A 26966-nucleotide genomic window follows, 5' to 3' on the forward strand; every position below is an offset into this window, starting at 1 on the left:
AATCCCACTGCTGGGATGGGGATCCAGGCTTTGGGGGAGGAATCCCAGCCAGGGTGGGGGGGGAGAGGCTGAGCAAGACTTGTGGTGGAGCAACAGGGGAGTAGGGGCTGGACCAAGCAGCTCCTTAGTGGGGTTGGTGGGTTTGTTACAGAAATCAGACCATTCTGGAACAAAGGGTTTTGAGCAATTCAGCGGGAGCTGATGAATCCAGTGGGAATGGGTGTGGGGATTGAAAATCAGGTGGCTCAGGAGCAGTCTGAAGGTAGAGACTGGGGTGGTGGTTTGGGGGAAGGCTTCAGGGGGCTGATTCTGGCTGGGATGAACAGATTGGAGCACTTCAGAGGAACGGAGAAGCTGGCAGGACTGAAACAATTACATGATGCAGAAGCACAGGCTGCACCAGGAGGGGGGTTGGATCCTTTTAGGGCCCTTTTCCTCCTCTCTTTATAAATCTGCTCTCGGGTCTGAGCTATCCCAGCTCAGTGCAGCGTGGAAGAGGGAGTGGAGGGATGGTGGATGGCAGGAGTGGGGCATGGCTGTGCCAGGAGGTTGGTGTAGCCCAGTCCCTGGCACAGCACAGCTCATGGGCAGTTTGCTCTCCCCAGTGGCAGCTACTGAAGCTCGATCCAGATGTCAGGGAACCCTCTCTTTGCGCTGAGCTCGCACAGGAGCAGCTCATGTGAGGGTTCCTGGGAGCAGGGAGGAGGTGACTGTCTCATATTTTGAGTTGCATCCAAAGAAAAGGATTTGGGTTGGGTTTGAGGTGAAATTTTGCTGCTGCTTGTCCCCTGGTGGCCACCTCTGCAATGTCACTGAGAGTACAGTGGCATGGCTTTTAGCTCTGTCCTGAGGGAAGAAAAGAAGGATAAATAGATAATGGAGGCAGGACTGTAATGACTCCACAGGGACCTGTAATTAGTGTGGTCTCCCGTTTCTGCTGTTATTTTTCTTTGTGTGTAGGATAACCTCCTCTGGCAACCTGTTCTGCTTTTCCTTCATCCTCTCTTAAACTGGGCACTGATCTGGCTGGATGCACTCTGACCCTGGTGGTTGGAGGTGATCCTGTGATGGCAGTAGGGTCTGAAATCAGTGCAGCCTCTCACCTTCATACCTTTCACTGTAATTCCTGAGGGTCTGCCTGCAAGTGCCCTGCCCTCAGCACAGTGCTGGAAAATATATCCTGGAGTTCCTTTTATTAGTGCTCCATCTCAGAGACATCTGGCAGTATTATTGATGTGCTTGTTAATCTTCATTTTCAAGTGCACTGACTGCTGTGTACATTATCTGTGAGTGCAGTGCAAGGGCTTCTGGGGTAAAATATGCACCAGCTTATCATCAGTGCAGGAGAACAGAACATGGAATGGTTTCACGGGAAAAAAGAGATGGATTTAGTATCAAGTGGAAGCTGGCTGAGGACTTCAGATGTGTGTCTTTGTAATATATGATTAGAACTTGAAGACACTGCATTGGTGGGGGGTCAGCTGAGCCAGCCTTGCCCACTGCATCATTCCAGGCTGGTGGTTTCCAGGCCTGGAGCTGTGACCTGTCCACGATGCTGTGTGCTCTGCATTGATCCTGAGCAGGGTGCAGTGCCTGCCCATGTTGGGATGGCATTCTGTTGGTCTCAGAGAGCAAAGTGGAGTGGCTCCTCCTCATTTTCAGAGATCAGGCTGAATTAAAGAGGGCTAAAACTGCATTAAATATCCTCGTGGACAATACTGTTTGTGGAAGTGATAGCTGTAGTTACTGCAGGGTTTTTGGGCAGTTCCACATGTGATGGAACTAGAAAGATCCTGGCTAAAGATCCGTGCTAAAACCACTTGTCCTGGCTGGTGTAGGCTCCAGCTCTCACTCCAGGACTTGTTGGTGCTGAGCCTAAACCCCCACAGCCTTTTCCCCAACATCATTGCACCTTTTCCTGCTTTTGGCTTTCCACGTGCTGATGGTTTGAGGATGGTGTTGGGGACAACAGGTAGGGCTGTGTTTCCTGGGTGAGGTGGGATCTGCTACTTCTGAATGCCTTTAATTCTGTGTGGTTTCTTTTGTGCAATTAAGGAGAGCTAATTAGCTCCTTTTAGTGCAGTCTCCTTGCAGAGGTAGCTGACCTCTTGTTAATCCTGGATTAAGTTCTTACCAAGAACTGGCTCTTTGTGTGTCCCAGTTAAGATGTTGACACTTTGTTCTCTCTCTCCCTGTTTCTCCTCCTCCCCCTCTTCCTCCCCATGCCTGTGAGCACATGATTCCTTGCCTCCTCCATCCCCCCTACTAGTGCAGGAATCCATGAGCTCTTAGCAGCCACTGTATCTCACTCCATGAAAATGCAATTGCCAGCTCAGAGTGCTCTAAAAAGACTTTTGCTTGGTCTGGTACCTGTCTAGGAGCCCATTTTCATTGCAAGGCAAAAGGAAGAGCTTTGGCAGTGCTCCTTGTTGCTTAAGGGAGTGAGAATCCTGTGGGGTTTGAGGAGAAGCACCCACTGGAGGCTGGAAGGAGGATCAATGAACACAACCACATTTCCCAGTGGGAGAACTCACCCTGGGCCATGCTTTGCATTCAGGAGTCCCTCCATTCAGAGTGAAAGAGGGTTTCTAGGAGAGAAGCAGCTGCTGTGCTCCAGCAGTGCCATGAGCAAAACAACCACGTGTAAAACACTAATTCCCACCCAGATGCATCAGTTGCCCACTAATGCTAATCCTACTTGCAGATCTTGAGGTTGCAGCACTGAGTTTTCCCTCAGGACATGGTTTCTTGATGTTTCTGATGTGCCTTTTTGAAGACAAGCCCAGGAAGGTGTTGTCTCCTTTGGTTCTGTTCTAGACTCAGCTGAAAAGTTGAGATGCTGGGGGATAACTGCATTTTCAAAACAGAACTTATTAAAAGTGGGCAAAGAATTATTGGGGAAGGGGAAATGAGAAACTCTTTTGTGTTTTCAAATCCGGGTGCTCATTGTTCCCTGACATTTTGCAGACAGACTTTCAAAGGCTTCTTTTTGTTTCTGTGTCCCTGGTGTGGCTTACAGGGAGGGTAAGATTGCTCCAGGTGGGTATAGAGTTGATCTCAAACCCACTGGATGGCCTGGGCATTCAGGCCCTGCTCTGTCTCACACATATCTCTCATCAGCCCCGGGCTTTAATTACTCGGACAGTGCCTCATTTCCTCTGAGCTGGGAGATGCAAGGGATGCAAAATGCATGAGTGTGCTTGTGTTACTGCTGGACCTGAGACAAGGGAGCAGAAAACAGCCCTGCCACTGCTCCAGCAGCTCCAGCAGGCAGGGAAGATACTGCTCATGGACACTGAGGAGCCTGGCACAGGCATGCCCTGAATTAGAGCATCCTTTGTGCTCATTTATGGCTTTGCACCTTCTGCAGGGCTTGGTGGTGGTCAGGCTGTGGTGTGGGGCCATGTCTTGCCACACACAGCTCAGCAGTTGGGCCCTCCTAAAGCTGTCCTTCACACCCAAAACAACATCCTAGTGCTTGTCTGGAGCCTTGAACACCGAGGCAAGGGCTGACAGACACACGTGCGAGTAAAATGTGTCCTGCAGCTCTTGAACAAAACAGGAACTTGTAGCTTCATGGTCCTTAAACATCCTTAACATCTTAAGAGCTTCCTTAAACATCCTCTTCTCGCTTCAGCGTTATCTCAGTATTACCACCATGAAACAAGCTGTCTTCAAAGACCCAGAAATGTAACAAGAGTGTCAGTCCTTCCTAAAGTTCTGGGGGGAATTTTGCAGATCTGCTGAGGTTTGTAAAGCATTTGAGGTGCCACGTGATTCTCTAAATTACCCATAACTTTGCCCCTTGCACGCCATGGCAGATAAGCCTAAGGAGCTTTTCTTTAAGTAAGTCTTGCAGTTTTACTCCTGCTCTTGCACTGCTTGTGGAAGCAGAACTTTTGTTTGATTCATCTTCCCTCCTGTCAGTCTGAAGAGTGGGTTAGTCTTAATCTCATATATTGCATTTATCCTACCTCTTCATGGCCTGCTTTGAGCCTTTGTGTGTTTTCCATTGTTCCAGATCTCAGTTTCATCAGGGCTTTTGGGTCAGTGTAACTCTTGTGACTATTGGAAAATAGCATTTTGTTCAAACCTTAATAGTCATCCAGACAAAACATATCAAAATTTGTAGGGGCTGAGAATCACAGTTTTAACTATTTTCTCACTTTCTCTGAAAGCCTTAAGAAAAAAAAAACACTGAAAGATTCATAGACTGTAAACCAAAATGGGACCATTTAGACATGTCACTCTTAAGTCCTGTTGGATGCAAGGTATAAGTCTTGCCTGAACTGATTCTGGTTGGAGGTACAGAACAGTATTTAGCAGAAGACAAACCCTTGCATAATAATGTTTGCCACAGATGGATAATTGAGCCTTGAATTAGTTACAGTGGGTAGTTTTGTTTGCTTCCAAAAATAGGTCTCTCTTGTCTAGTCAGAATTTGTCTGAAAGCTTCAGCTTTCAGCACTTTCATCTGTTCCCCAGTGTGATCCAAGGGGTGTGTTCCAGGTGATCACTGAAATCTTGGCCTCCAGTCTGTGTTGAATGGATTCAGAGCCACTGCCTTTAGTGGTTGCTCTTCTCTGGGCCCTCTGTAACCCACATTATACACTCCTTGAACCTGGATACAATCCTGGACACACATTTCCGTGGGAATCACACCACCCTTGGATCTGGGGTGCTGTTGCACTGGGCACAGGGGATGGGGAAGTTTGTGTGTTACAAATGCCATTTCCTTTAAACATGTTTGTAAATTCTCCAGCGGACAAACTTTGGTGAGCGTTGGAAACAACAAAACTGACATCAAGGTGATGGATCGTTTAATTTCTTAAAACAGTGGCACATCCACAGTGAACACACTGGGTGTATCCTCTGAGCAATACAAAGGGGATGGTGCTGTTGTAGTATCTGGATAAAAACGTGTTTGGTGATGGTGTTTTCAGTTTAAAATCCTGTGCAGCACTTGAATTGCACAGTGATGTGAGTCTGCTGGAGCACTGATGTGCTTGAGAGCAGAGCACTTCCTGCTCCCACCGCTTTTGATTAGAGCAAAATGATGGATAATCAGCCTTTTGGAAAGATGCTCTTTTGGGAATTAGCACTTAAAGCTGTGACTGATTGTAAAGAGAAGAGAAAATGGCCAACCCTGTGTATGGGAGGGGTGAAATGCAACACAGGCAAGCGAAGGGCAGAGTGAGGAGTGTTTGCATCACTTAAGGCACAGCTCCTCCTGTTATCAGTGGGGGAGCAGTAAGTCCCTGAGGGGGCCATTCACAGCATCCACACTAAAATAAGTCAGTGTAATCCCACACGTGGACATTTGTGCTATTCCCTTGTTCACACAAGGTCTGATTTCATATCCTGGAAGGAAGAGTGTGCAAGCTAGTTGATTGTTTTGCTCTCTTTTTAGTCACCCTGCAGTCTATATAATTTTTATTGTACCGTGAGAGCCCTTGAGAGGGACTGGAACTCTCCTCCTTATTTCTGGAATAAAGATGTCCACGAGCAGATGTGTAGGGATATAGTGGTGTGTCTCTCAAAGAAACACCATGGACTAATGCAGCTGTAGAGTTGTAAACTTCGCTTGATAATGTTTCTTTAAAAATCCCAGGCCTGTTTACACATGGATAGGCACGGAGAAAAAAAGAAACCAAATTAGCTCCCTAGTCGAAGCAAGCTAAATTGAGTTGAGGTCACCTTTATTCAGAATGAGTGTGTAGATAATCCACTCCACCGGTTAATTAGGGTTTAATTTCCCTGGCTGTTCCTGTGTTGACACGCTGACAGGTTTTGAAACGTTTCTCTCCCACCAGCGCGTTGTGCACAGAGAGGACGGGCATGTCCTCAACCTGCGGGCTCCCAACTTTGTTAAACTCCGCGGGCAGCATCCCAAAAGCCGCGGGCGTGAGGAGGAGACCCTGGGAGAAGGAGAAGGGTTAGGGTAAGGGTTAGGGGGGTAGCGTTAGGGTTGGTTTTTCTCTCGGTTTTCCGGGGTTGGTGCGAGCGAGGAAGGCACGGAGGGGGATGAATTATGTAAAAGGCAGCGCCGAGGCTGCGCACGCGTGTGTTGTGTGTGTGTGTGTGTTGTGTCTGTGCGTGCAGGAGTGTGTGAAAGCGCTGCCAGCGACAGGAACAGGCACCGACCGACATCCTCATCACCACCGGCAGCAGCAGCAGCGCCACAAAGAGCTGGGGGCGGGGGTTTGGGGGGGGGGGGGGGGGGCCCGGCCATGGCCGGGGCGGGCGCAGCATCCCCGGCGGGGCGGGCGGGGGGCTCGGGGAGCCCCGGGGAAGGGCTCTGAGATGGTGCGGGAGGTGGGAACCCCTCCCCGCTTCGCCGCCGCCGCCGGCCCACCCACCCACCCACCCACCGTCCGCGCCCGGAGCCGCGTGAATGAATGAGCCCCGCGCCGGCACCGCTCCCGATGGCGGCCAGGTCAGTGCATGGGGCAGGGCAGGGCACCGGGGCAGCGCTGCCCCCCCGGCCCGGTGTGTCTGTGTGTCTGTCCGTGTGTGTGTGCTCCGTGTGCCCCGCACGCCGCTCCCCAGCCCGTCCACCCCGCGCTCCCCGGGCAGATTAAACCCGGAGTCCATGTTGGTTGTTGCTGCTGCTGCTGCTCCTTTCTGTTCGGGGGGACTCGAAAGCAGCAGCAGCAGCAGCAGGCAGCGTGACATCATGTTGCGGAGATGCTTCGTCTCTTTTTACCCTTCCGCCGGCTGATCTCCTTTTTTTTTTTTTTTTTTAAACTTATTTATTTGAGAAATTTTTTATTTCCCTCCCCCTTGTTCTCTCCCCCCACCCCGCACGTGCCTTTCCCTCTCCTGCAGCGGAATTGCTAAAACAGCCTTTTCGATTGTCGCAAACGACCCGATGAGCAGATCCTTTTTGAGCAGATCCTTTTTGGCTTTTTTTTTTCTTTCTTTCTTTCTCTCTTTTTAGCTTTCATTCCCCTCACCCTCCTCCTTCCCCGTCTCCCCCATCCCCAAGGGTACACTTATCCCTCCCATCACATCTGGGTCCAAGGAGGGGGTCGGGGTGGGATGAACAGGGCAATGCGTCACAGGAGCAGCCGGAGCCGCTGCAGGAATATGGTGTATTTGTTTGCCCATGTGCTCCCTCGCTTTGAAAAGGGCTCGGAGCACTCGCACGGATGCCACAGTTCCGCTCTGTTCCTCTCTGTGTTTGTATATTTGCACTGATGGGGAGAGGCAGGGTTTGTTTTTCAGGCTCTGCTCCAGACTCTGTACAGGTGGCTTTTTATTTTTCGTTATTTATTTTTCATTATTTATTTATTTATTTAAGTCATTGCACTCTCTGTGTTTGTAGGCAGTGAGAATCTGCCGAATCCCCTAAAACGCTGCTTTTTCTCAGATTGCTGGTGACTAGCATTGTCCTGTCCATTGTGGAAATCACGATTCAGAAAAGGGAATATATTCCTGTTCCCTTGCTTCATTAAATCACGTGCATCTGCAGGAGAGCTCCTTCTGGAGCTGGTAGATTTAGGATGGGGCTTGTGATTTGGACTCAGTAGGACAGGAGGAAACTTCAAGCCAGATCTTAGGGATATATTTTACAGCAGTGATATAACGTTGGGTGCTGAACACTGTGCCATGGGAAGCCCCCAGCTGGATGGAGCAAGTGAGAATGTGTCGGGTGGGGGAACAAGTCCTCAGGACAAAGGACTGTGTGTGACTCTTGCACTGAGGGGGTCTGACTCTTCCCAGGATCAGCTGCAGCCCCTGACCCTCTCTAATTTTAACTTGGAGCTGGACAGTGCTGCTGCCTGGATAGAGCAAAGGAGAGAGAATGGCATGGAGATACCAGGGGGAGGGATGTGGAATTGTTGCATTGCTGTTTTCAGGATGGTAAAGGGAAGCAACAGTAAGGGATGAACAAAAGAAATCGATTTGATCCCAGCTTTGAAGATCACATCTTCCATGAACTTACAAAAGCTGATGCTGAGGAGCAGTAGGAGTGAGTGGGAAGATGCAGAGCTCCAGCTTTGTCTTCTGCTCCTGAGATGCACAATATCCCTGTCCGCCCCCACTCTGTCTGTGAGAGATGTTCTTTAATCTGGGGTTTATTAAACCCCCTGCCACAAGACTGGAATGTGTTCAGGGGGACAATCCCTGTGCTGGGGATGAAGGCCAGGGATCTCCCAGCCTTGCTGAAGTTATAGCAGGAGATGGGTAACAGGGAGGAGTTGTTGGGCTCTTCTTGAGGTCATCTGGGATCACACCTACATCCTCATCCAAAAATGAGCCTGGATCTTTATCACTTGCTGTTTAGTGCTGTATTGCAGTTTTCTCACCCTCCCTTGGAACAATGCACATGGATTGATGTGTGGCAGCAACGTTGAGTCCCCAAACCACTGAAAGATTTTGGTGTTAGCTTGGAAATAATGAGGATTAAAATAAACATGCTTGGATGTATTTTATGTTTTATTCTTTGAGCTGTCAAGTTTTCAAAACTTTATTCACATCCAAGAACAGGGTCTTTGGTAATTAGATTCATTTTTTAAACAAGACTTTTGAACTCTGTTCTGGCCCAAGTTCCAGGCTCAGAGATTTTGGAGAGCAGCATCAGATATTGCAGTTTTTGCTGTTAAGGACAATGCTGACATTGAGGTGGGGAGGAGAGGGAACAAAACCTGGATCTGTTCCTCCTTTGGAAGCTCAGCTGAGTGACTTGTAGGTAACCACACTGGGGCTGTGTCTGAACCACCCTCAGCTTCAGAGGGATGTGAAATTCCTGCTTCGTGCTATTTCTCCTTTATTGCCTCCCAGATTTCTTTGTATTACCCACTGTACTGTGTTTCATGTGGTTTGCCTTCCTTTGGAGCAAATGGAATTATTAATTTGCCAGTGGTGGAGGGGTTCAGGGTGTGATTTATAACACGTGGTGGTTCTCTGCAGATTAATGATCCTTTCCAAATCGTGACTTGTATTATCAGACAGTATTACTCAGATCAGTCTGGTTCTGGTTCCAAAAAAATTGTCCAGTTTTCTTGGCATTTTTGCAGTAACTCCAAGCAGGAAGGGAGCAGTGGAGAGGTTGTTTCCAACCCAGCACAGTGGGAGTTTCTGCAGGAGATGAGCCCGTTTGCCCATGGAGTTGATCGTCCGTCTCTCGTGGTAACCGGGATCGGGTGATTCAGAGAGACACAATGCCATGGTTAATAATGCAGCCGACCAGCCTCGCACTGCTGCATGTGGGCAGAAGGCAAATTCCTTCCTAATGCTTGCAGTGATTTGCTAATCCTCTGAGGCATAATAATTGCATTAATTTTATTTCATGAATATGTAAACATGCGATTGAATGTCATCGGAGGACACCGTTCACGGAAACATCAAAACACACCGAGAAAATCTTCAGCAAGGATGGACCCTCCTATCCAAAACCATGCAGAAGGCAGGCTATTTTTACAATTCTCTTCAAAGCAGTTGTCATGAAACACTCAGTTTCTCTACAGCCCTGCAGGTGTCATTGCTTTTTGATTTATTGCTTTCTCTCTTGTCTCTCTTGCTGGGAGATGTAATAGGAGCAGAGCATTCTGTTATTGCTTGTAGAGCAATGGTGAGCCCAGGGAATTGCTGAAGGATATATGGAGGGTTTCATTCTTGGATTATCAATTTGGAGCGAGTGTAGGTTGGTGATCAAAAGTTGTTACCATCTGCTTGCTGTTTGGGAGACTGCATAATGAATTTCTGAACCTCCTCTTTTTGCACTGATGTCAGACTGTATTGCAGAAAAGTATCTTTGTAGGCGTCTAATTAACCCCCTTAGTGGCTGTTTCTGAGGAGAATTAACTCTTTTTGTGCTGCAGCCAGGCTTGAGGTGCCTCCTTGACCTTGTAGCCTTTCCTGCCCTTTTCAAGACTTTCTCAGTGCAGTTCTGTTTTATGCTCGGGGATCTCTGTTGGTCATGTTTAGGAAAGTGTGTAGGCACAGGCTTGACTTGGTGTGCACAGCCCATAGTTCTCAGACACACAGAGGTAAATATGTGCTTAAATATGTGCTGCTTTGCTGGTTTGGGAACACAGTGCTCAGCACTTTCAGAATTAAGCTTAATTTTGTAACACAAACTTGGGGCCTTGAAAAGCCTTCCATCAGGTAGGTGCTATGGGCTGCAGGGAGACCTGAGCAGCTGCAGATTTACTCTTATAAAGCAGGTTCTTTTGAGGACTTGGAGGCCAATTAGCTTTCCAGATCAGGACTTTCTTGGGGAAGAAACCCTCTGAGAAGCTGGTGATCACAGTGTACATGCAGCTGCTGCTTGTTTAGATGATCTGCCCTTGTTACAAATCTTTGGCAACACAGTGATTACTTCTGGCTGAATTCTAATTCACATCCTGCAACTGGCAGGTTCCAGTGGATTTGCTGTGTGTCCTTCTAATCTGTGTCCCTACCTGAGAGGAGAATACTGAGCTGCTGTCCTGCAGTGTAGCTGTAGCCACTGGTGCTGTGACAGTGCTCTTCTGGAGGGTGGCTGCTGGCTGTTGGGGCCCCCAAAATTTGGGGAAGAACTGTTGCAGGGTGCTTGTCTCAAGCCCAGGGCTGGCTGTGTAGCAGTGGCAGGCAGGGTGGTTATTTCAGATCTAGTAGGATGGACAGACTTTCCTGTCAGTTCAGGGCTGCTTGAATGTCATTCCTGCAGAATTTATTTAACAGACTCGAACTAAGGCAGGTTTCTTGTTGAGTTCTCCGTGAGATCATTGCACAGAGTCCTCAGGGTTCCTCTGTAGCTGTAAAAACACCAAGCTTCACTTGTGGAGTACAAGCTGTAGCATTTCCCAAAAGTGACTGCTTGGTGAAGTCTCTGTTCATCAGCTGGTCCATGTCTTTACAGAAAATACTCTGTTGGAGGAGGAAGTGTGGCCTTTCTGTGTGACCACAGGGTCACCAGGGTGACCAGGTGGCTTGTCTGTGCATTGCCAAGTGTTTGTTCTTTTTCACCACCTGAAGAAAAGCTCGTAGAGTCACAGAGTGCTTTGGGTTGGAAGGGACCTTAAAGATCATCTTGGTCCTCCCCCTGCCATGGGCAGGGACACCTTCCACTAGCCCAGGTTGCTCCAAGTCCCGTCCAACCTGGCCTTGGACACTTCCAGGGATCCAGGGGCAGCCACAGCTTCTCTGGGCAACCTGTGCCAGGGCCTCCCCACCCTCCCAGCAAGAATTCCTTCCATACATCCAACCTGAACTTGCCCTCTTTCAGTTTGCACCTATTACTGCCTGTCCTATCACTACAATTCCAGACAGAGTCCCTCTCCAGCTTCCTTGTAGACCCTTTCAGACTCTGCAAGGCTGCTGGTTCTTTACTGTGCTGCTCCAGACACTGAGGCTTTTCCTCCACGTCCGAACAGAGTTTGGCCCTTTCCCATCCCGTGGCGTTTTTTCCTGCGGCTCCAACCTCAGGACAAGGTGGTTTTTTCTTAGGCACAGCAAGGACATAAACCAAGGAGACAGAATCAGCCCTTCTGTGCTTTCATATATTCCGTGCAGGAGCGAGGGGCTGCAGCTTAGGTGGGCTTGTTTGTGTTCTGTGCCTCACTTCAGCTGTTGCCCCCGCTGAAGGCTCCGCTGCGGGGGGATGTGAGGCCCTGAATGCTCTCCGGGCAATTAGGGCTCTAAAAGCATTATTTATTACTATTATTTTTTTTTTCAAAGTGGGTCAGGCCGTTTTGGCATCTCAGGCGCCGGTTCCTGGTTCAATTGCGAGGCCTCGGTCGCCATGGCAACTGCAGAAAGCGTTCGTCATGGCTGTGCCTTGGGCTGGATTCAAACTCCAGGGAATGAGCAGGAGCGGCGGAGTTTGGAGGGGCTCGGGGCAGGGGCAGGAGAGGGGGATGGAGCTGCAGCTTCGGTGCTTTTTTGTGCCCATCCTCGCTGCCCTAGAGATGAAAGGCTGAATTAACAGGCTCTTGGTGTGTGGAGCCCCTCGTGGGAGAAATATTCAGCTTTTTCCCAGTCATCCAGAGGAGGAATCAGACCCTCCTGCCTTTGGTTGGCTCTGCCACTGACCTCAGGGAGAGCCAGAGAAGGTGCCCTTGAAGTTATTTCCCCCCCATCCCTGCAAAGGTGATAATCCATACATCCCAAACACAGTCTGTGTGGATGGATTTAGTGTTTCAAAGCATGCCAGAGATGCTAAATGACTGGAAAACGAGCTTGGAATCTGGAATCTGCCTGAGATTGTGCTTGGCAGGGCTGGCACCAAAATGCGTGGCTGTGATAATATGAACAAATATATACATAGCAGCTTTAAGGTAGTTAGTGTTGATTCTGTCCCTGTGTGGGTTACTCAACTGTGACTGAAAAAGCCACCTGAGGAGCTTTGTAAGACCATAAAAAGAGTAAAACTAGAACTTTCTAGGGCATTTCATCCAAACTTCGCATGCACGTGATGCAGCTGAACCCTGGTTTTGAGTGATTTGCACTTTGAGTAGCATTAAAAATCTCACAACTGTGACCTGAAAGCAAACGGACCCTTGGGTGAATTTGACATGGTCTTTGTAGGGTTGCATAAAGCTCACACCCAAAGTGAAACTGGGGGTATGAACTCGCAGGAAACGAAAGTGAGAGGGAGGTTGTGCATGATAAGCTCAGGTTTTGTAGAGCTGTAGGAGCAAAATTAGTACATCTGTTCAAATTAGTCCAGTGATGTGTGAGTCAGGAACGCTGGCTTCAAATTCTGGCTTTGCATTTTTGGGGACCTCTCACATAAAGCAGCTTGTGTTGCATCCAGGCTGCTGGGGGCAAGCAGGACCAATACAGCCTCAGAATTTAGAGTTTTTGACCAGAACTTTACATTGTGTAGAGTCTAGAAATGGCAATTCAGAACCATTTCCCTTACTGGAACCATTGCTGATGAACTTGAAGTTTTAGTACCACTAATATAGCTCTGGTGGGCTGTTAAAAAGTGAGTTTAGACAGGAGAAGGAGCAGCAGCAGGACAGACAAGGTGAAACACTCACTTTAACTAAATCAACTGCAAGTCTGTGAATAAACCTGATACTTTATAAAATTTCAATAGCTGAGAAATTCCTGATAGTTTGACTTTATGATATACCCAAACTGTTGCAGGCAGTGCTGCTGGGAGAATGGTCCAGATCATTTTTTCTTTAGTCTTTTTGTTTCAAAGCTGATTTGGAGGGATTAAATCTTGGATATTGCCACAGTTGTGCTGTACATGTATTCCTGTTTCTTGTCCAGGGAAGGGGAGGACACAGGACAATATGTGACAATATATGACACTCAGGAGATGTGCCATTGCTAATTGTGAGCTGTGAAGAACCAAGCTAAGGGTGGGATTACTCTGCCTGTCTTTGCATTTGAACAATCAGGGTTTTATTATTCTCTAGCTGTATGACTCTAAGTAAAAGCAGGTAACAGAGCAGAGTCTGTAACTCAGTCCAGCTTTCTGCTCATAGAACATTTTGCAAACCCAATTTCTGTCCGTTTTCTGTATGAACTTCCACACTTCATGTCCTTGGAAGCATCTTCTCCAGGGTTTCTGTGGGGCTCCATCCTGCTGTTCTTGCCCCTTGCCAGCTCCTGTGAAATCTGGTTCTGTCAATGTTTGCCCAGGCAGTGTGTTTGTGTGCTTTCTGCAGATTGTTTAGGGGAAGTCTCATCACTCTGTGGGTTTACACAAGCAGTGAGCAAATAGAGCATAATTTATGAGACCAGTTTATCCAGTGCTAAACCAAACCAAGCCAAGCCTGACAACTGCTGCAGGAGTGTGTTACATTGTCTGCTCATATTTGTTGTGTAAAATGATTTTGGCATCTTCAGAGGTAAGGGGTAGATGTGATTTTTATCTGGGAATTAATGAAACCTCAGGCACGTGTTCAGCTTTTCGAGATTTTCTGAAAGGAAATGATCCCTTTTGAGTACCTCACTGTGTGTGAGTGTGAGAAGGAAGCTTCAGTTTGCTGTAGATAATTGGGCTTAAATTATAGCCCTTAAGAGTCTGGTTGTACCAACTTTTAATTCAATCCCTTGCAGTTGTGATTCCCTCATGCTTTCCCTGTTGCCTGCTCTTCTGTCACTCAGATGTGGCTCTGAGAGACAACAGGGTACCAAACCACTGAGCATGGCAGAGTTAGCACAGAATTCATCCTTGGATCAGCCCAGGTTCCACTGGAACCTGCAGGCTGCTGGAAAAGCCTCAAGGATGTTTGGACTGGTCAGAAGGAAATGAGTGATGTGGGGAAAAATGGATTTAGCATGAAGAGTCTGGCAGGAAGAAGAGGCATCAAAAGAGAAGGATCAGTTTGAGGAAATCTGAGTTTTCCTGTTCTGTATTAATGTCTGTATTACTGACTTTCTGACTGAGGTGTTGGGGCATTTGCTGAGGGTAGAGGAGGAGAATTTCCATTCTCCTAAACATCTCATAATTTCTGTAAGACTCAAGAAGGTCTTGCTTTTCCCATTATGAAAGGGGAACTTTGAGTGTTGGTTTTTTTTTTGATCATGAAGGGTTTCAGGTTATAGCAAAACGTTCTCATGCCCAGCTCTAACTGGTGTGGGAAAGGATGATTCTGTACAGGAACTCGTGACTGCAGTGTCTGTCATCATGACCTCCCTCCCAGTGCCCCAGCGTTTTTGGGTTTTGATGACCTTTAATGGAGTGTTTTCTGAAAGGTGTGATCCCATTGTCATGCATCCTGTTGAGAACAGTTAAGAGAAAGTTAAGGAGGGACAGAGTGTTGAGAAAACACCGACATCTCCCTCATTCTTGAGTGCAAGTTTAGATTTTCTAAGCTCAGATCATCATCACTTGAAACTGCTGGAGCCCACAGGAGAATGAGTTCATTCCTCTGTGGTCAGATGAACTGAAGAGTGGGTGGAGAGGGGCACTGCCAGGCCGTGGCAGTTCCTCTGCCACTGGGAAATGATGACTGTCAGCAGCCCCAATTCGCTGGGCGTGTTGCTCCAAGAAGCCAGATCTGTCTGCCGTGCCGGTGGGGAGATCTGTGTGCTCTGCACACCTCGGGGCAGGGGTGCAGCTGGTTTCACTTTGAGCTGGGGGTGGCTAACCCTGCTGTTTCTCCCTCCCTCCCCGCAGTACTGCCAGTAACTCCAACCGCAGCACTCCTGCCTGCTCCCCGATCCTGCGCAAACGCTCCCGCTCCCCGACGCCGCAGGACGCCCCGGGAGACGCCATGGTGGAGAAGGGCTCGGACCACTCCTCAGACAAATCCCCTTCCACGCCGGAGCAGGGTGTCCAGCGGAGCTGTTCCTCCCAGTCAGGCCGCAGTGGGGCCAAGAACTCCAAGGTGAGCAGCGAACGAGCGGCTCCGGCCGAGGTGGGCACGTGTCCCGGGTGCTGAACTCCCTGCTGTGGGGCACTGCCTTTGTCCTGTGCCTTCTGTTCCTCTGGATAACTCTCCCCCTTCTTCCCCCATCGTATTTCTGGAAGTTCTCCTACCTAGGGTCAAGTTTTCCTAAGTAGGGTCAAGTCCTCCTGGCTAGGGTCAAACTTCAGCACAGCTCCATCATCCTTGCAGCGACCTGAGTCCAGGAGCTGCTGATGGCTGGAACTGCAGCTCCCTGACAGCTTCCAGAGCCTCACTTTCTATAGTCAAAGCCCTGATTCCTGGGAGGCTCTGTGGTTCTGAGAAAGACCTTGAAAATCAGCTGTTGAAATTACTTTTTGTCATCTGGATCGTCGAGTGCCATGGAAAAAATAAAGGTTCCCCTGTGCAGCCTGTGAAGGGCTTGTGCATTTCTCAGTCCTGCCTAAGCCCTCTGAGATGAGGCTCAGGTTGCACAGAATCAGTTTTCCAGTGCTCTGCCCATTCCTTCTGATCAGTGCAGTGTTAGGGCTGGCTTGGCCAGGGTAGGTGGTGTTTTCCCTAGAAAGGTTTTGTGTCCTTGGACCATGTTAGAAACAGCCTTGTCTTTGCTGTGCTGCAGGAGAGGATCTCAGGTTTGGCAACTCTGGGTTTCTCTGTGAGCTGGTGAAAACACAGCCCTTGGGAGCCAAACATACCTTTGATTGTGACCCTGCTGTCAGGGATGTGTTTTAAGTCATCTGTCAGGAGCACTTGTGTTTTTATCAGATTTCTGAAGTGAAATATTTCAGCCTGAATAACTTCACAGTTATAACTCTGGCATAACTCTGGTGGCTTGTACAGAATGAGCTGTTAGATCTCTGCCTGATCTGTTGCTGGGCTGTGTCACACACAAGAAATCTTCATCTGCTGCCCTTTGTGGGCGCTCTCAGCACAGGAACAGGATTCAGTGGCCCACATTCCCTGGGCTGAGCTGATCTCTCCCCACTGAGGGGGGTTGTGTGAGTTCAAAGGAGGGGGGAGAAGGGTTTTTCAAGCTGAACCGTTGGAGCTGTGAGGTTGCCCTGGAGGTCAGCCTGGCTTCCTGTGCACACAGTGACCTACAAACACCAGCCCTGCCGGGTGACACCCGTGCACTGTGTTCCCAAAAGCAAGCCATGGGATGGGATGGGATAGGATGGGATGGGATGGGATGGGAGGCAGGCAGGATGCAGGCCAGGCTGTGTTTATGGCCACACTGGGGGCTGCTCTCAGGGAAGTGGTGTCCTTGCTAAGGGGGAATTGCAGACATGAGTTGCATTGCCCTGGCCCACAAAGTGCTGTGAATTAAGGCCATGGGAGTGAGATTTTTTTACCAAAACAGTGACTGCCAAAGCTTAACTTTAATTCATGGTGCTTTCCACGAGAAAAGGGGGGGTATGCTGCTCTCTGTTGGGTTTGTGGGGTTTCCTTCTCTTGATTTGCCAGGTAATTTTTCTTCTTTCCCTAATTTCTCTCTTTTCATTCCTGCATGCTTTCTCTCCGATTAAGTCACACAAGCGCCTCTCCAAAGTAAGCCTTCTTTTTTCTCTCCTGTCCCCCACTGTAGAATTGTCTCATCACTCAGGTGCTGAGTGGTGACCCCAGTCACAGGCATTCTCCTGGTGCAGCTGTGAGAATGCCAGCAGAGCTCAGCCCCGTGCCTGTAGCTGGAAGCTGGTTTCACTTAAATCCCTGGCATCTCATTAATATTTGCTCACACAGAGTGAGAACTGGCCTGTTCATCACGCTCCTTCAGTTACTTCCAGCTGCCTTCAGCCCTTTAGTTTTGCTTTCCCCCTCCCTGGAAGTGAGCAGCTGCCTTTGCCAGGGAGAAATCCCCTGGATTTGGTAGGTTGAGCAGAACCATAATCCCTTCTCTTCACTCTCTCCTCTTCCTTCATGACTTTTGGAAAAAGGAGTTGCTCTCCATAGCTTCTTCCCTGCTCTTTATGATGAATAGCAGTTTTGTGGCCAGTGGTCTCAGCTTTACTGCCCTTGCACGCTTCCCTGTGTGATGTAAATGTTAAAGATCAGTGATTTCAAGTGAACCCAGCTTTAACCTGTTAGAACAGACCTGTCCCAGATGAATTGTGAGAATTCATGGGCTCGCTCTGGAAGGTGACAAGTAGGAGATCCCTCTGTGGGTGCTTGGATTGGAGATAAGATCGTTTGAGATTGGATCTCACACCTCTGTGCTGCCCTGAGAAGAGTGTGAAAATCAGAAAGGCTGTTGGCACTTCCACGTGTGTGCAGGGAAAGTTAAAAGCAGGCTGGCCTGGATGGCTTCATGACCCACAAAATCCATGCCTTGGCCTTAGGTGTCATTCCAGGCAAGTCCTCAGGGAGCAGGGCTGGCTTTTCCCTTGGTGATAATCCTTGTAGCCAACCTGGCCTTGCACGAGTGCTGGTGTCTCTTGGAAGCTTCTTTATGTCTCTTTTTTTTAGACAGGCTGTCTTGTGCTTGGTAACTGTAGCTTGGATAACTGCAGAGGAGTGGGACTGGTGTCTGTGGAGAGGTTTGTTAGGAGTGGGAATAGCAGAGGTAGAGAGCAATGTGTGTGTAAATTGTCTGTGATGTCCTTGCTTTTCTGGGAGGGCAAAACCCACCCACTGGGAGACATTTAGAGAAACGAGAGGGAAGTGGAGCCCAGGTTGGTCCCAGTGTGAGGAAGGTGATGCTCAGAGGGAAGGGGATCCTGGGTATGACCCCCACCAGCCTGTCAGAGCCTCCTGCCCTGCTCACACACACAGAATATTCTGAGCTGGAAGGGACCCACAGGGATCACCAAGCCCAGCTCTCTGTGCAGCCTAACCCAGTGTGCAGGCTGGATCTCTGCTCTCTGCTCTTTCTTAGGCACAAATGAGGAATTTCAGACTTAACAAACCCCCTGATTCTCCCCACTTAGATGACAGTGGTTGTTCAAGACAGGGAGAGCTCAGGAGCAGGGAAGGACAGAGATTTTAAACTCTCCTTCCTCAGCCTGCTCTCCTCCCCCAGCCATCTCCTGCAGGAGAATCGATTTTCCAACCTGTCTGGCTAATGAAACGGAACAGCTTGAGCCCATGAGTTTGACGCTGTGTTTATACAATTGCTGACAGATCTGCTTGAGTCCCTTGCCCTCTTTTGTCCGTGTGTCCTGTCGTGCTGCAGCGCTGCCATCAGAGGGAGCGCTTCACCAGGAGTTTTTAAGCACTGGATTCCATCCCGAGGCAACCCCTCCTGGACCTGCTTTTCCTCTCTGTCCCCCAGTGTGGCAAGGACCAAACCACCCCTAGGTCTGTGTCAGCCTCAGGCTTTTACTGGTAGAGTTCTTCTTCTGGAACAGCTTTCCAAAGTTGGGAAAAACCCCACCTTTTTTGCCAGTAGCCAACAACAAAATATGTATTTTTAACTCTTTTGTTCTTGCCCAAGGATAAAAGTGATTTCCTCTCTGTTGCAAGTCCTTCAGATTGTTCCCAATGCCCACAGCTAATGAGGAATGCTGAGGGTTAATACCAGGTTAGGGGAAAACATGAATTTTGTTGTGGGCCCTGGGCACTGTAGAACAGTGTAGGTCAGAGGAGATCTGGGAAGGTCTCTCTCAAAGCAGGGCTGGTGTGGTAAGATAAGCTCAGTCTAAAGCCACTTTTTGCAGACCTCCAGGGCTGGAGATCCCCCAGGCCCTGCTCCAGTGCTTAACCACTCTTGTGAACAGGCTTTTTCCTTCTATCCAAATAGAATTTCCCTTTACTACAGCTTATGACTGTTGCACCTCGTCCTTTCAGTGTGTGATGATGGGAAGAGTTTGGCTGTGTCTTCTCATTCACCCTCCCACTGGGTGGTATAACCCCCCTTTAGGTCGTAGCTCGTGAAATTCTGGTCATTTTGGGCTGGGGTGAGGGTTTGGGGAATAAATTTAATTAATTTCTATGAGTGATTTGCCCGTGGGTATTTAGAGGTGGATAGCAGAGATTTTGGAAGTGCACAGATCAGGAGAAAGGGCTCTGGAATATATTCCGTGCTCTGGAATATATTCCTCATTCTGTGCCTCTGTGCCCAGTAGAAGGGATTTAGGGATACTCTGGAGCCCTGTGGCATGTCAGTCACTTGGCACAAGCTTTCTGTTCCCCTGGGAGCAGCAATGTGTGGGAGGGAGCTGTGATCCTGCTCCTGGGGATGCTGGAAGGTGGGAGCTTCCTTTGGATCAGGTTATCAGGGTGAACTTTGTCTGTGTGCCCCTGTGCTTCCCATCTGCACTGTAGAGCTGGGATCCTCCACAGCACTGTGTCAGATATGGGGTTATGAACCCACAGAGAGTTAGAGGCAGCACTGTATTAATTGAAGGCTTAGGGAAAATACTCCATTTTCATGTTGCTCAAGTTCTCCGAAGCTCTTCCTCTGCTCTCTGCTCCTGTAGCATCATCTCTGCAAACCAGTCCCACCTTTTCCATGTCTGTGTGCACCTCCATTCCTCTGTTACTTATTTATTTTCTCTTTTCAGTTCTAATGCTTATGGTTTCTTTTTCCAGTATGACAGACTTAACCTGCTCAAAGTAAGAAACATGTTCTTCCTTTTTCTTTCTTTTTTCCCCTCCATTTTGCTGTCTCTTGGTTTTCACAGTTCACATCCCCCTATATTCTGTCACTGAGTATAAAATAAAAGGGTAAATAAAACAGAAGAGAGATTTAAAGGCTCGGTCTCCCTTCTCTTTGAACTTTTTGTAGTCTGTTAGAACATTTGGTGGAGGCAAAAGATGAGGCTTGGGTGCCAGTATAATTAAGGATTTCAGTATATTTATTGATGCCAGTATGATTTTTTTGGGGGGTGGAAGAGCTTAAAAAAGGAGAACCTGCAGGGCTCCTTTAGAGAGGAGCCCCTTAATTTGGGAAAATTCAAATGTGGTGGTGGTGGGGAAATAGTTGCTGCAATTAATGCAGCAGAGGGGAGTGAAATCCTGTTGTGCTGTGCTGCCACCACAGCGTGTGCACCCTGATTTAGAAGGCACAGTGACAGCAGTGCCTCTGCCTCGAGTGTGCCAATTATAGCTTGATTATGAGCTGCTTTTCCCCAGGAATTTTCTGAGTTACTCCTTTTGCTCATTAAAGGCAGACAGATGGCAAAACAAACCTGCAGGAAAACCACTCCATCTTAGGCCCCGTGCTCCCGAGGACAAGGTGCTGTGTGCATGCTTTGGGATAATTACCCTGGTTCTTTTTTTAGTGTAGACTGAATTGCATAAGGCCTTTTTCCACATCCTGCTTGCAGGGAGGGATGACTTCAAGCAGATCCTTCATGAATGGAGGGTATGGAAAAGTGTAGGAAGCAAGAGGAAATTCCTTGGGTAGATAATGAGCCATCCTGTGTGTTCAGTCCTGCAGTTCATATCCTTTCTCTGGGATTTGGGGAAAGGGGATTCCTCTTTTTATCATCAAACTGTTGTATTTTAGCCTGTGACATGAACTGTGTAACTGTGGGATTCTGAGATCAGTGAGGCAGACTGGGAGATGCACCCAAGGTTTTAAAATACCCTTCAGAAATGTCTCCATGAACGAAATCCAAGACACCAGTAAGGTTGTGTTTGCTGGAATGGCGTGGAAGGGGCACAGGGAACTGAGAGCAGGGAGAAAACTGTGTGTCTTCACGGAAATCTTGGGTCCAGTCTGCTCTCATTAACACTTTGAATGTACTTTTTTATGGTGAAACATCCTGTGTGTCCTCTGTGGGCCACCCCAGTGCAGGTGGTTTCTGTGTTGCTGTGAGCTTGAGCTTCACTCTGAGTGAAACTCTCTGTTACAAGGCAGAGAACAGTTTTGTGTTTGCCTTCATATCCCTGGCTGGGTATAAAGAGTGAAAAATACTGCCAAGGTCAGAAGCAAGGTGGCTCCAAGGAGAGGAAATGCAGGGGGATGTTGCTGCTGTCCTTGTCTGTTTTCCTGGGCTCCCCCAAGGAATGCAGACGTGGCTGGGAGAGGGGACAGCCCAGCTTTGTGCCTCTGAGACATGTTCCTGGCAGGACACTCTGTAGCTGTGCTCAAAGGCTGCAGTGCCCTGAGGTATTTCCACCCAAAAATGGGGGATGCCTGCATGTCCTGTCAGCTCTGCTCAGTGTCATTGGAAAGCCACCCTGACTGGAGTGGGAGTGGGAAGCTTGTTCCTTGTTCCTTGCTCTCCCTGTGCAGGTGGATCTCACCTCCAGCTGAAAATGGCTGAGTGTGACTTTCCAAGCTCAGCTCTTCCCTGTGCTCCCATGTGACATGTGGCCTGTCCTCTCCAACCACCTGAAATGCCACGATAAGGACAAAAAGATTTAAAAAAAAAAATCCCATGTGCAGATGATGCAAAACACTGTGCACTGAAATTCTGAAAAGAAAAAAAAACAGCCTTTTTTTTTTTTTTTCCCCTTGCTTAGCTTTTGTAGTGATTTCCTTCAGCACTTCCCCTGGCTCTGTGTGTGTGTGTCTCCCTTTGAAAATGCTGTTGAAAAAAATTTGCCTGGTGGCTTTTGTGAGTCCCTGCCTCTAGTAGTGCTTTGAGGGTTTATTTGCACAGGGGCTGTTCAGCAATGTGATTTTTGCCACCCAGCCAGCAAATGTAGAAGAGTGAAGCCCCTAAAGACACGGCTGGCAATGATGATGATGGTGATGGTGATGATGATGAGCTCCTCTGTTGTGGCAGGTGCTGCTGGTCTGCAGAACAGCAGCCTGTGTGTTTGTGTGTGTGCATGTGGACATGCACACCTCAGCCTGAACTGTTTCCTGTCCTGGAATCATGCTTCTGGATTTGTTCTTTGCTCCTGTAACTGGAAATAATTGTGTTTAGACCACACTGTGGAACCCATTGAAATCTTCTGTTTAATCCCACTCTCACTCCACTAATTACACAAACCAGATTGGACCTGCTTTCTCTGTCCCTCTTTCTTTTTGATCCTGAGATCTCTGTGCTGACTAATGCTTCTCTTTTATTTTGTCCTTACAGAAAAGCCAGAGTTGGTATAATGTAAGTACTCCAGTTTCTCTTGTCCCTGGGTGGATGTGGGCTGGGGGCCTGGGCGGGGGGAAGGTGCAAAGGGGCTTTGCAGTGGCACTGGGGCCCTCTGACCCTTTCCAAACGGAGGTGGAAATGGCTCAGCACTGGCAAAGGAGCACTGGCATCCTGAGGGAAAGGATACCAGAGATAGAGAGCGAGAGCTTTGTCTTTTCAGCCCCTCTCCTGGTGATCCCCACGCCCTGTGCCTCGGGTTCCTCACGGGGTGGGTGGTGACGAGGTGACAAACAGAGCTGCCACCCTGCAAGCCCTTTGCATCTCTCAGGGTGGTGTGGGGGCGAGAGAGGAGTTCTTTTTCTGGTGACCCCATAGAAACACAAACCACCTCTTGCTTCTGCCCTGCCCCTGTTGTGGTGCTGCAGGCAGGAGTGTCGTGGTGCAGAGCTGGTGCCACCCTCTGCACGGTTGGAACCCCTCCCTGGAGTGCTCTCAAGTAGCCAGTGGGCAAATGCAGCAGCTGTTCATGTTCAGCAGCAGTTCCTCCTGCAGCCTGGGACATCAGAACCTGGGATTTTGGCTGGGCAGATGTGGCAGAGGTGTGAGAGGCAGAGTTAGGTGCCTGTGGGATATAATCAGGGGTGGTAGCACGGACAGGAGGAGAAGTGATCTCAGGAGCAGATGAGACAGTGGCTTCAAGAATAAAATAGACCAAACTAGTGGAGAAGTGGCAGATAAAGGACTGTGGATGCAGATGCACCAGCCTGAGCAGGCTGCTGCCAAAATGTGAACCTGTCACCAAGCTGAAGGTGACTTGTGCTATTACTGCTTCTGCCTGTAGCTGCTGAGCTCCATTCCCTGTGCATGATGCTTTGCTGTGCTCTGCTTCTGTGGGTCTCCTGTGTTTTCATGTCCTCTCTATCTTATCTTTCTGTTCTCTTGTTTTTCCTCCATATATTTTCAGCATGAGAGACAGTACATCCGGAGAGTAAGCACTGGCTGCATTTTTTGTGGTTTTCCTCCCCCCCCCCCATTATTTTCCTTTAGAAAACAAACCAAAAACCAAATCCACGTTCTAGTTAGCAGAGACATTCTGGCCAGATAAAAGCAGCAGTGTGAAAATATGGCTGGGCCACAAACTCCAGGAAGCCAGTGAGTCCCACTTGGAATTATTACTACCATCAAAAATTTGCCAGCTCCTTCCAGGCAGCATTTTTCTGGCATTTGGACCCTTCTGATTCTTCCATTCCTTTCCCCTCTGAGAGCAGCTCTAGAAATGAATCAGTGGAGGCTGCTGCCTCTTCATGAAGCCTTACAGTTTCCCTTACTCACTTTCGTTTTACATAAATTCCACTGTGCTCAGAGCAAACACCCTCCACATTGTTCTTGGTGCCAGCTCAGCAGCCCTGGGTGCCAGGCACTGTGCAGACAAACCAAAAAATAGCCCTTGCCTCAAAGAGTCCTCAAAGATCCCCAGAGCATCACCAGTTTTCTAAGATGACTTTGGTTTCTGCTGCTTTTAACTGGTCTTTTTGTCCTTGTAGCACTGCATCCCTCTCTGCCAGTTGGGACCCTCCCTTTTCCCTCTCCTGGATTCCTTTTTCTGTATTTTTTGCTTAAAATGCCACTTGTTCTCTTGCCTTATGTGTTCTCCTTTTGATCCTACCAGTGCTTTTTTGGGATTGACATCCCTGCCAGGTTGAGAAGTGGGAGAAAAGGGGTGACCCAAGGTCATGGATTGGTTTGCAGCCCTGCCCTCTCTGGGTCTGGGTGTGCTTTCTGTGCTTGGCTTTCCAGAGGACGAAATGCAAACTGGTCCAGATGCACTGTGAGATTTAGAAGAGAACCCCAGTTGGAGAATAAATCTAAATATACTCAACCTTGTGGGGTTTGCTTTGTGTTCATGTCCTCGTGGTGGAAGAGCAGAATGTCCCTGAGGTGTTTGTCATGCCTTCAGTGAGGAATTGTGGACATGGAGACTCTGGTTTCCAAGAATTGTGATTCTTATGGAGCAAAACTCTTGTTGCTCAGCCGTGGTTTAGGCTTTGGAACTTGTGTGTCTGCATGGTGAATTATTGGTAATTGATTTTTTTTTTATTATTTTAAAAATTATTTTTTAATTAATTAAAAAAAAACAGAATAGACCTCACCCCCAAACTTACTCAGTGATTTTGTGTATTGAAACAGAGGTGTGACTTTTTTTTGCACACCTGCTGCTCTTGGAGAGGTGGGAAACTTGTGTTTCACTTCCCTGGTGACACGAAGCAGGAGTTGCTCTGTGTGGGGGGGTGTCAGGAGCTCCACAATTGGTGGGAGGAATTTGTCACCCAGCAGATGTCATTAAAATTAGAGCCAAACTGGAGATATTTTGCTGCCAAGGCTAAAAGCTTTCCTTCATTCTTCTCCTTCTCTCTGGGCTTTGGGCATAGGGCCCCGTTTCTGGGCTTGGGGAGCTCTCAGATCCTGTGTCCTGATGTCAGAGCACAGCTGACAGACTGGCAAGTCTGCTGTGGTTTTTTCTGCCTATTTCTGTCTCAGTTGGACTGTCAATCCTTCTACTTCCCTGTTCCTAAATTAGGGAGGGTGTCTCTGATTTTCTGCAGTGTTTCTGCTGCTCTGAAGCAAGGCTGGCTTCTTAAATTGCCTCCTGTAGCACCAGGCATCCGGAGAATCTAGACTATACTCTGGAAAAGACAGTTAGATGATCTTGAAAAGTGAGAGAAAACAGTTGACAGCAGGGAAGAGGTGAGATTTACATCTGTCCACGAGGTTTTCATTTTATTGTTGGGATCCCAAGGTCTGCCCTACTCTGTACTCCCTTCCTTTGCTTTTCTTTTCTTTTTCTTCTGACAGCTTCTCCCTATGACCTGAACACTGAAAAGACACTGATTGTCCATGTCAAGTGTTCTTAAATACCACTGAAAACATTTGCTGTCCCAGTAAGTCTGAGCAGATCAGTGGGAGCCCAGTTGTTCCTTTGGGAGAGCAAAGTCTGCCCTGGGGATGGCCCGGAGTGGGACAGGAGCTCTGCAAACAAATGCTCTGCACACAGGGCAGATCTGAGCCTCAAAAACACACCCAGGCAAAGGAGGGAGCCCAAGGCTTTCCTCTGGGAAAGCTGCAGTGAAAGGCTGTGCAGCAGGAGCTGGGGGCTGGCTGAGGATCTGTGGTGAAATGTGATGCTGCAAAAGGGCCTTTGTGGGGACCTTTGGGCAGCCCTTGAGCTTCTGAAGAAAAACCTCAAGCCATCACAAGACTGAACACAAGGACTCAGCCCTGTGCTGTCTCTTCTTCTTGGAGACCTCGTAGATACCAGAGTGGAGGGGGAATTGAGCTGTTGAAAAGTGTCAAACGTTCCCTATGAAGACAAAGAGAAATTATGCATCATTTTAGGGAAAACATCAGAAACACCTTTCCTGTGAGTAGCAGCCTGAACCTCACTCAGCAACACCAACCACATGAACAGAGTTCATTGCAAAAATCCAGGCCTGTGAGTGAGCAAGGTGTGGAACAGCCTTTTTATCTCTACATCAGCACAACCAGCTTTTAAGTTCCAGTAACCATGTTATCAGACTCTCTCTGGAGCAGTGTTAACTCACTGTCTCTCAGGTGTTTTTCATCCTGCCAGATTTTCCTTGGCTCTTTAGGTGTATGGAGTGCCAGCCCGGCTCAGTTGGGTTGTGGAGCCACTAAATTAGAAGTGAACTTCTGGTGCATGCTGGTGTGATTATGAAATCCAATTTTCCACCCCAGATGGCCAGTGATTGCTTTGCAGCATCTTCCCCTGCTCTTCGTTCACTTTTAAAAGGAGTAAAGGAGAAAAAAAGAAGAAAAATCTGAGCAACCAGACTGGGTTTGGAAGAAATGCTGTGGGACAGTTTCTTTGCTGTCAGTGGGGTCAAAACTCTCCCACACAAGCAGGGAATGTGTTCTCTTCTTTTCCAGCAGTTTTCCAGAAGCAATGTAAACCTTCCCTAAAGGCTTAAGAGCAGGTCCATCAGCCATGCAAATTGGATAAGGTTTTCCTCCCCCCTTTCCCCTCTGCCTCTTGCCATCTCTCCTCACCCCTATTCTGTGACACGTGCTGTACAATTCCACACACCTCTCACTCAGTTCTTGTGCTGTCCAACTTCCTTGTCCTTCAGGTCACGCTTTGGGCTTCCTGGGGAGGATTTGTTTGTGTATAAGAGGGAGATGTCACCGTGGGGAGTCACCTTCTCTGCCCATTTCCCCCCAGCCCTGGCAGTGCCGTCCTGTCCCGTCTCCCTCTGTTTGCAGTAGAGTTAATGTTTGCTGCCTCCACCTCCGGGTCAGCTCTTCCCATCACTGGTGTCCTTCATCTCTGCACAGGCAGGTGGGTGGGGGTGCAGACAGAAACATCCTGGTGGGTTTTTTTCCTTGGATGAATCCCATATGCAGTTTCCAGCAAAGAGGGCCATTCAGTAAAGCAATGCAGATGCCTGTAATCCCAATCCTTAGTCCTTCCCAGGCTGCAGAATGGTTTGGGTTTTTTATTGTTCCCTCATCCTGGGGTGCAGATGGATCTACTGGTTCCATTTAGCCCTGTGTGCTGCCTGGGAGCAGCAATGATTTTGGGGAGCAGCTGAGCAGGCAGAGGGTCAGTGAGCAAGCTGCAGTCACTGGCCTGGAGTGGAACCAGGCCCTTGCAGAGGCTGGGTGGGTT

The 26966-nt window shown here is 48.6% G+C and overlaps 1 protein-coding gene across 9 annotated transcripts in view; it reads left to right on the forward strand.

The window, feature by feature from the left end:
• LOC113975519 (protein Aster-B) overlaps positions 1-26966 on the forward strand; it is a 94691-nt gene that overhangs the window by 43313 nt on the left and 24412 nt on the right. For 7 of the 9 annotated variants that reach the window (XM_027699604.1, XM_027699605.1, XM_027699615.1 and 4 more), the window contains 2 exons: positions 15071-15281; positions 22277-22297. In XM_027699604.1, coding sequence (XP_027555405.1) covers positions 15071-15281; positions 22277-22297 — 232 coding nt within the window. Of the gene's footprint in view, positions 1-6332; positions 6437-15070; positions 15282-22276; positions 22298-26966 lie in introns of those variants that run through there. The other 2 variants (XM_027699610.1, XM_027699607.1) reach the window with 2 other exon arrangements.

Source organism: Neopelma chrysocephalum, unplaced genomic scaffold (assembly GCF_003984885.1).
Source record: "Neopelma chrysocephalum unplaced genomic scaffold, ASM398488v2 Primary Assembly neopelma1_138, whole genome shotgun sequence".
Taxonomy (NCBI): Eukaryota; Metazoa; Chordata; class Aves; order Passeriformes; family Pipridae; genus Neopelma; species Neopelma chrysocephalum.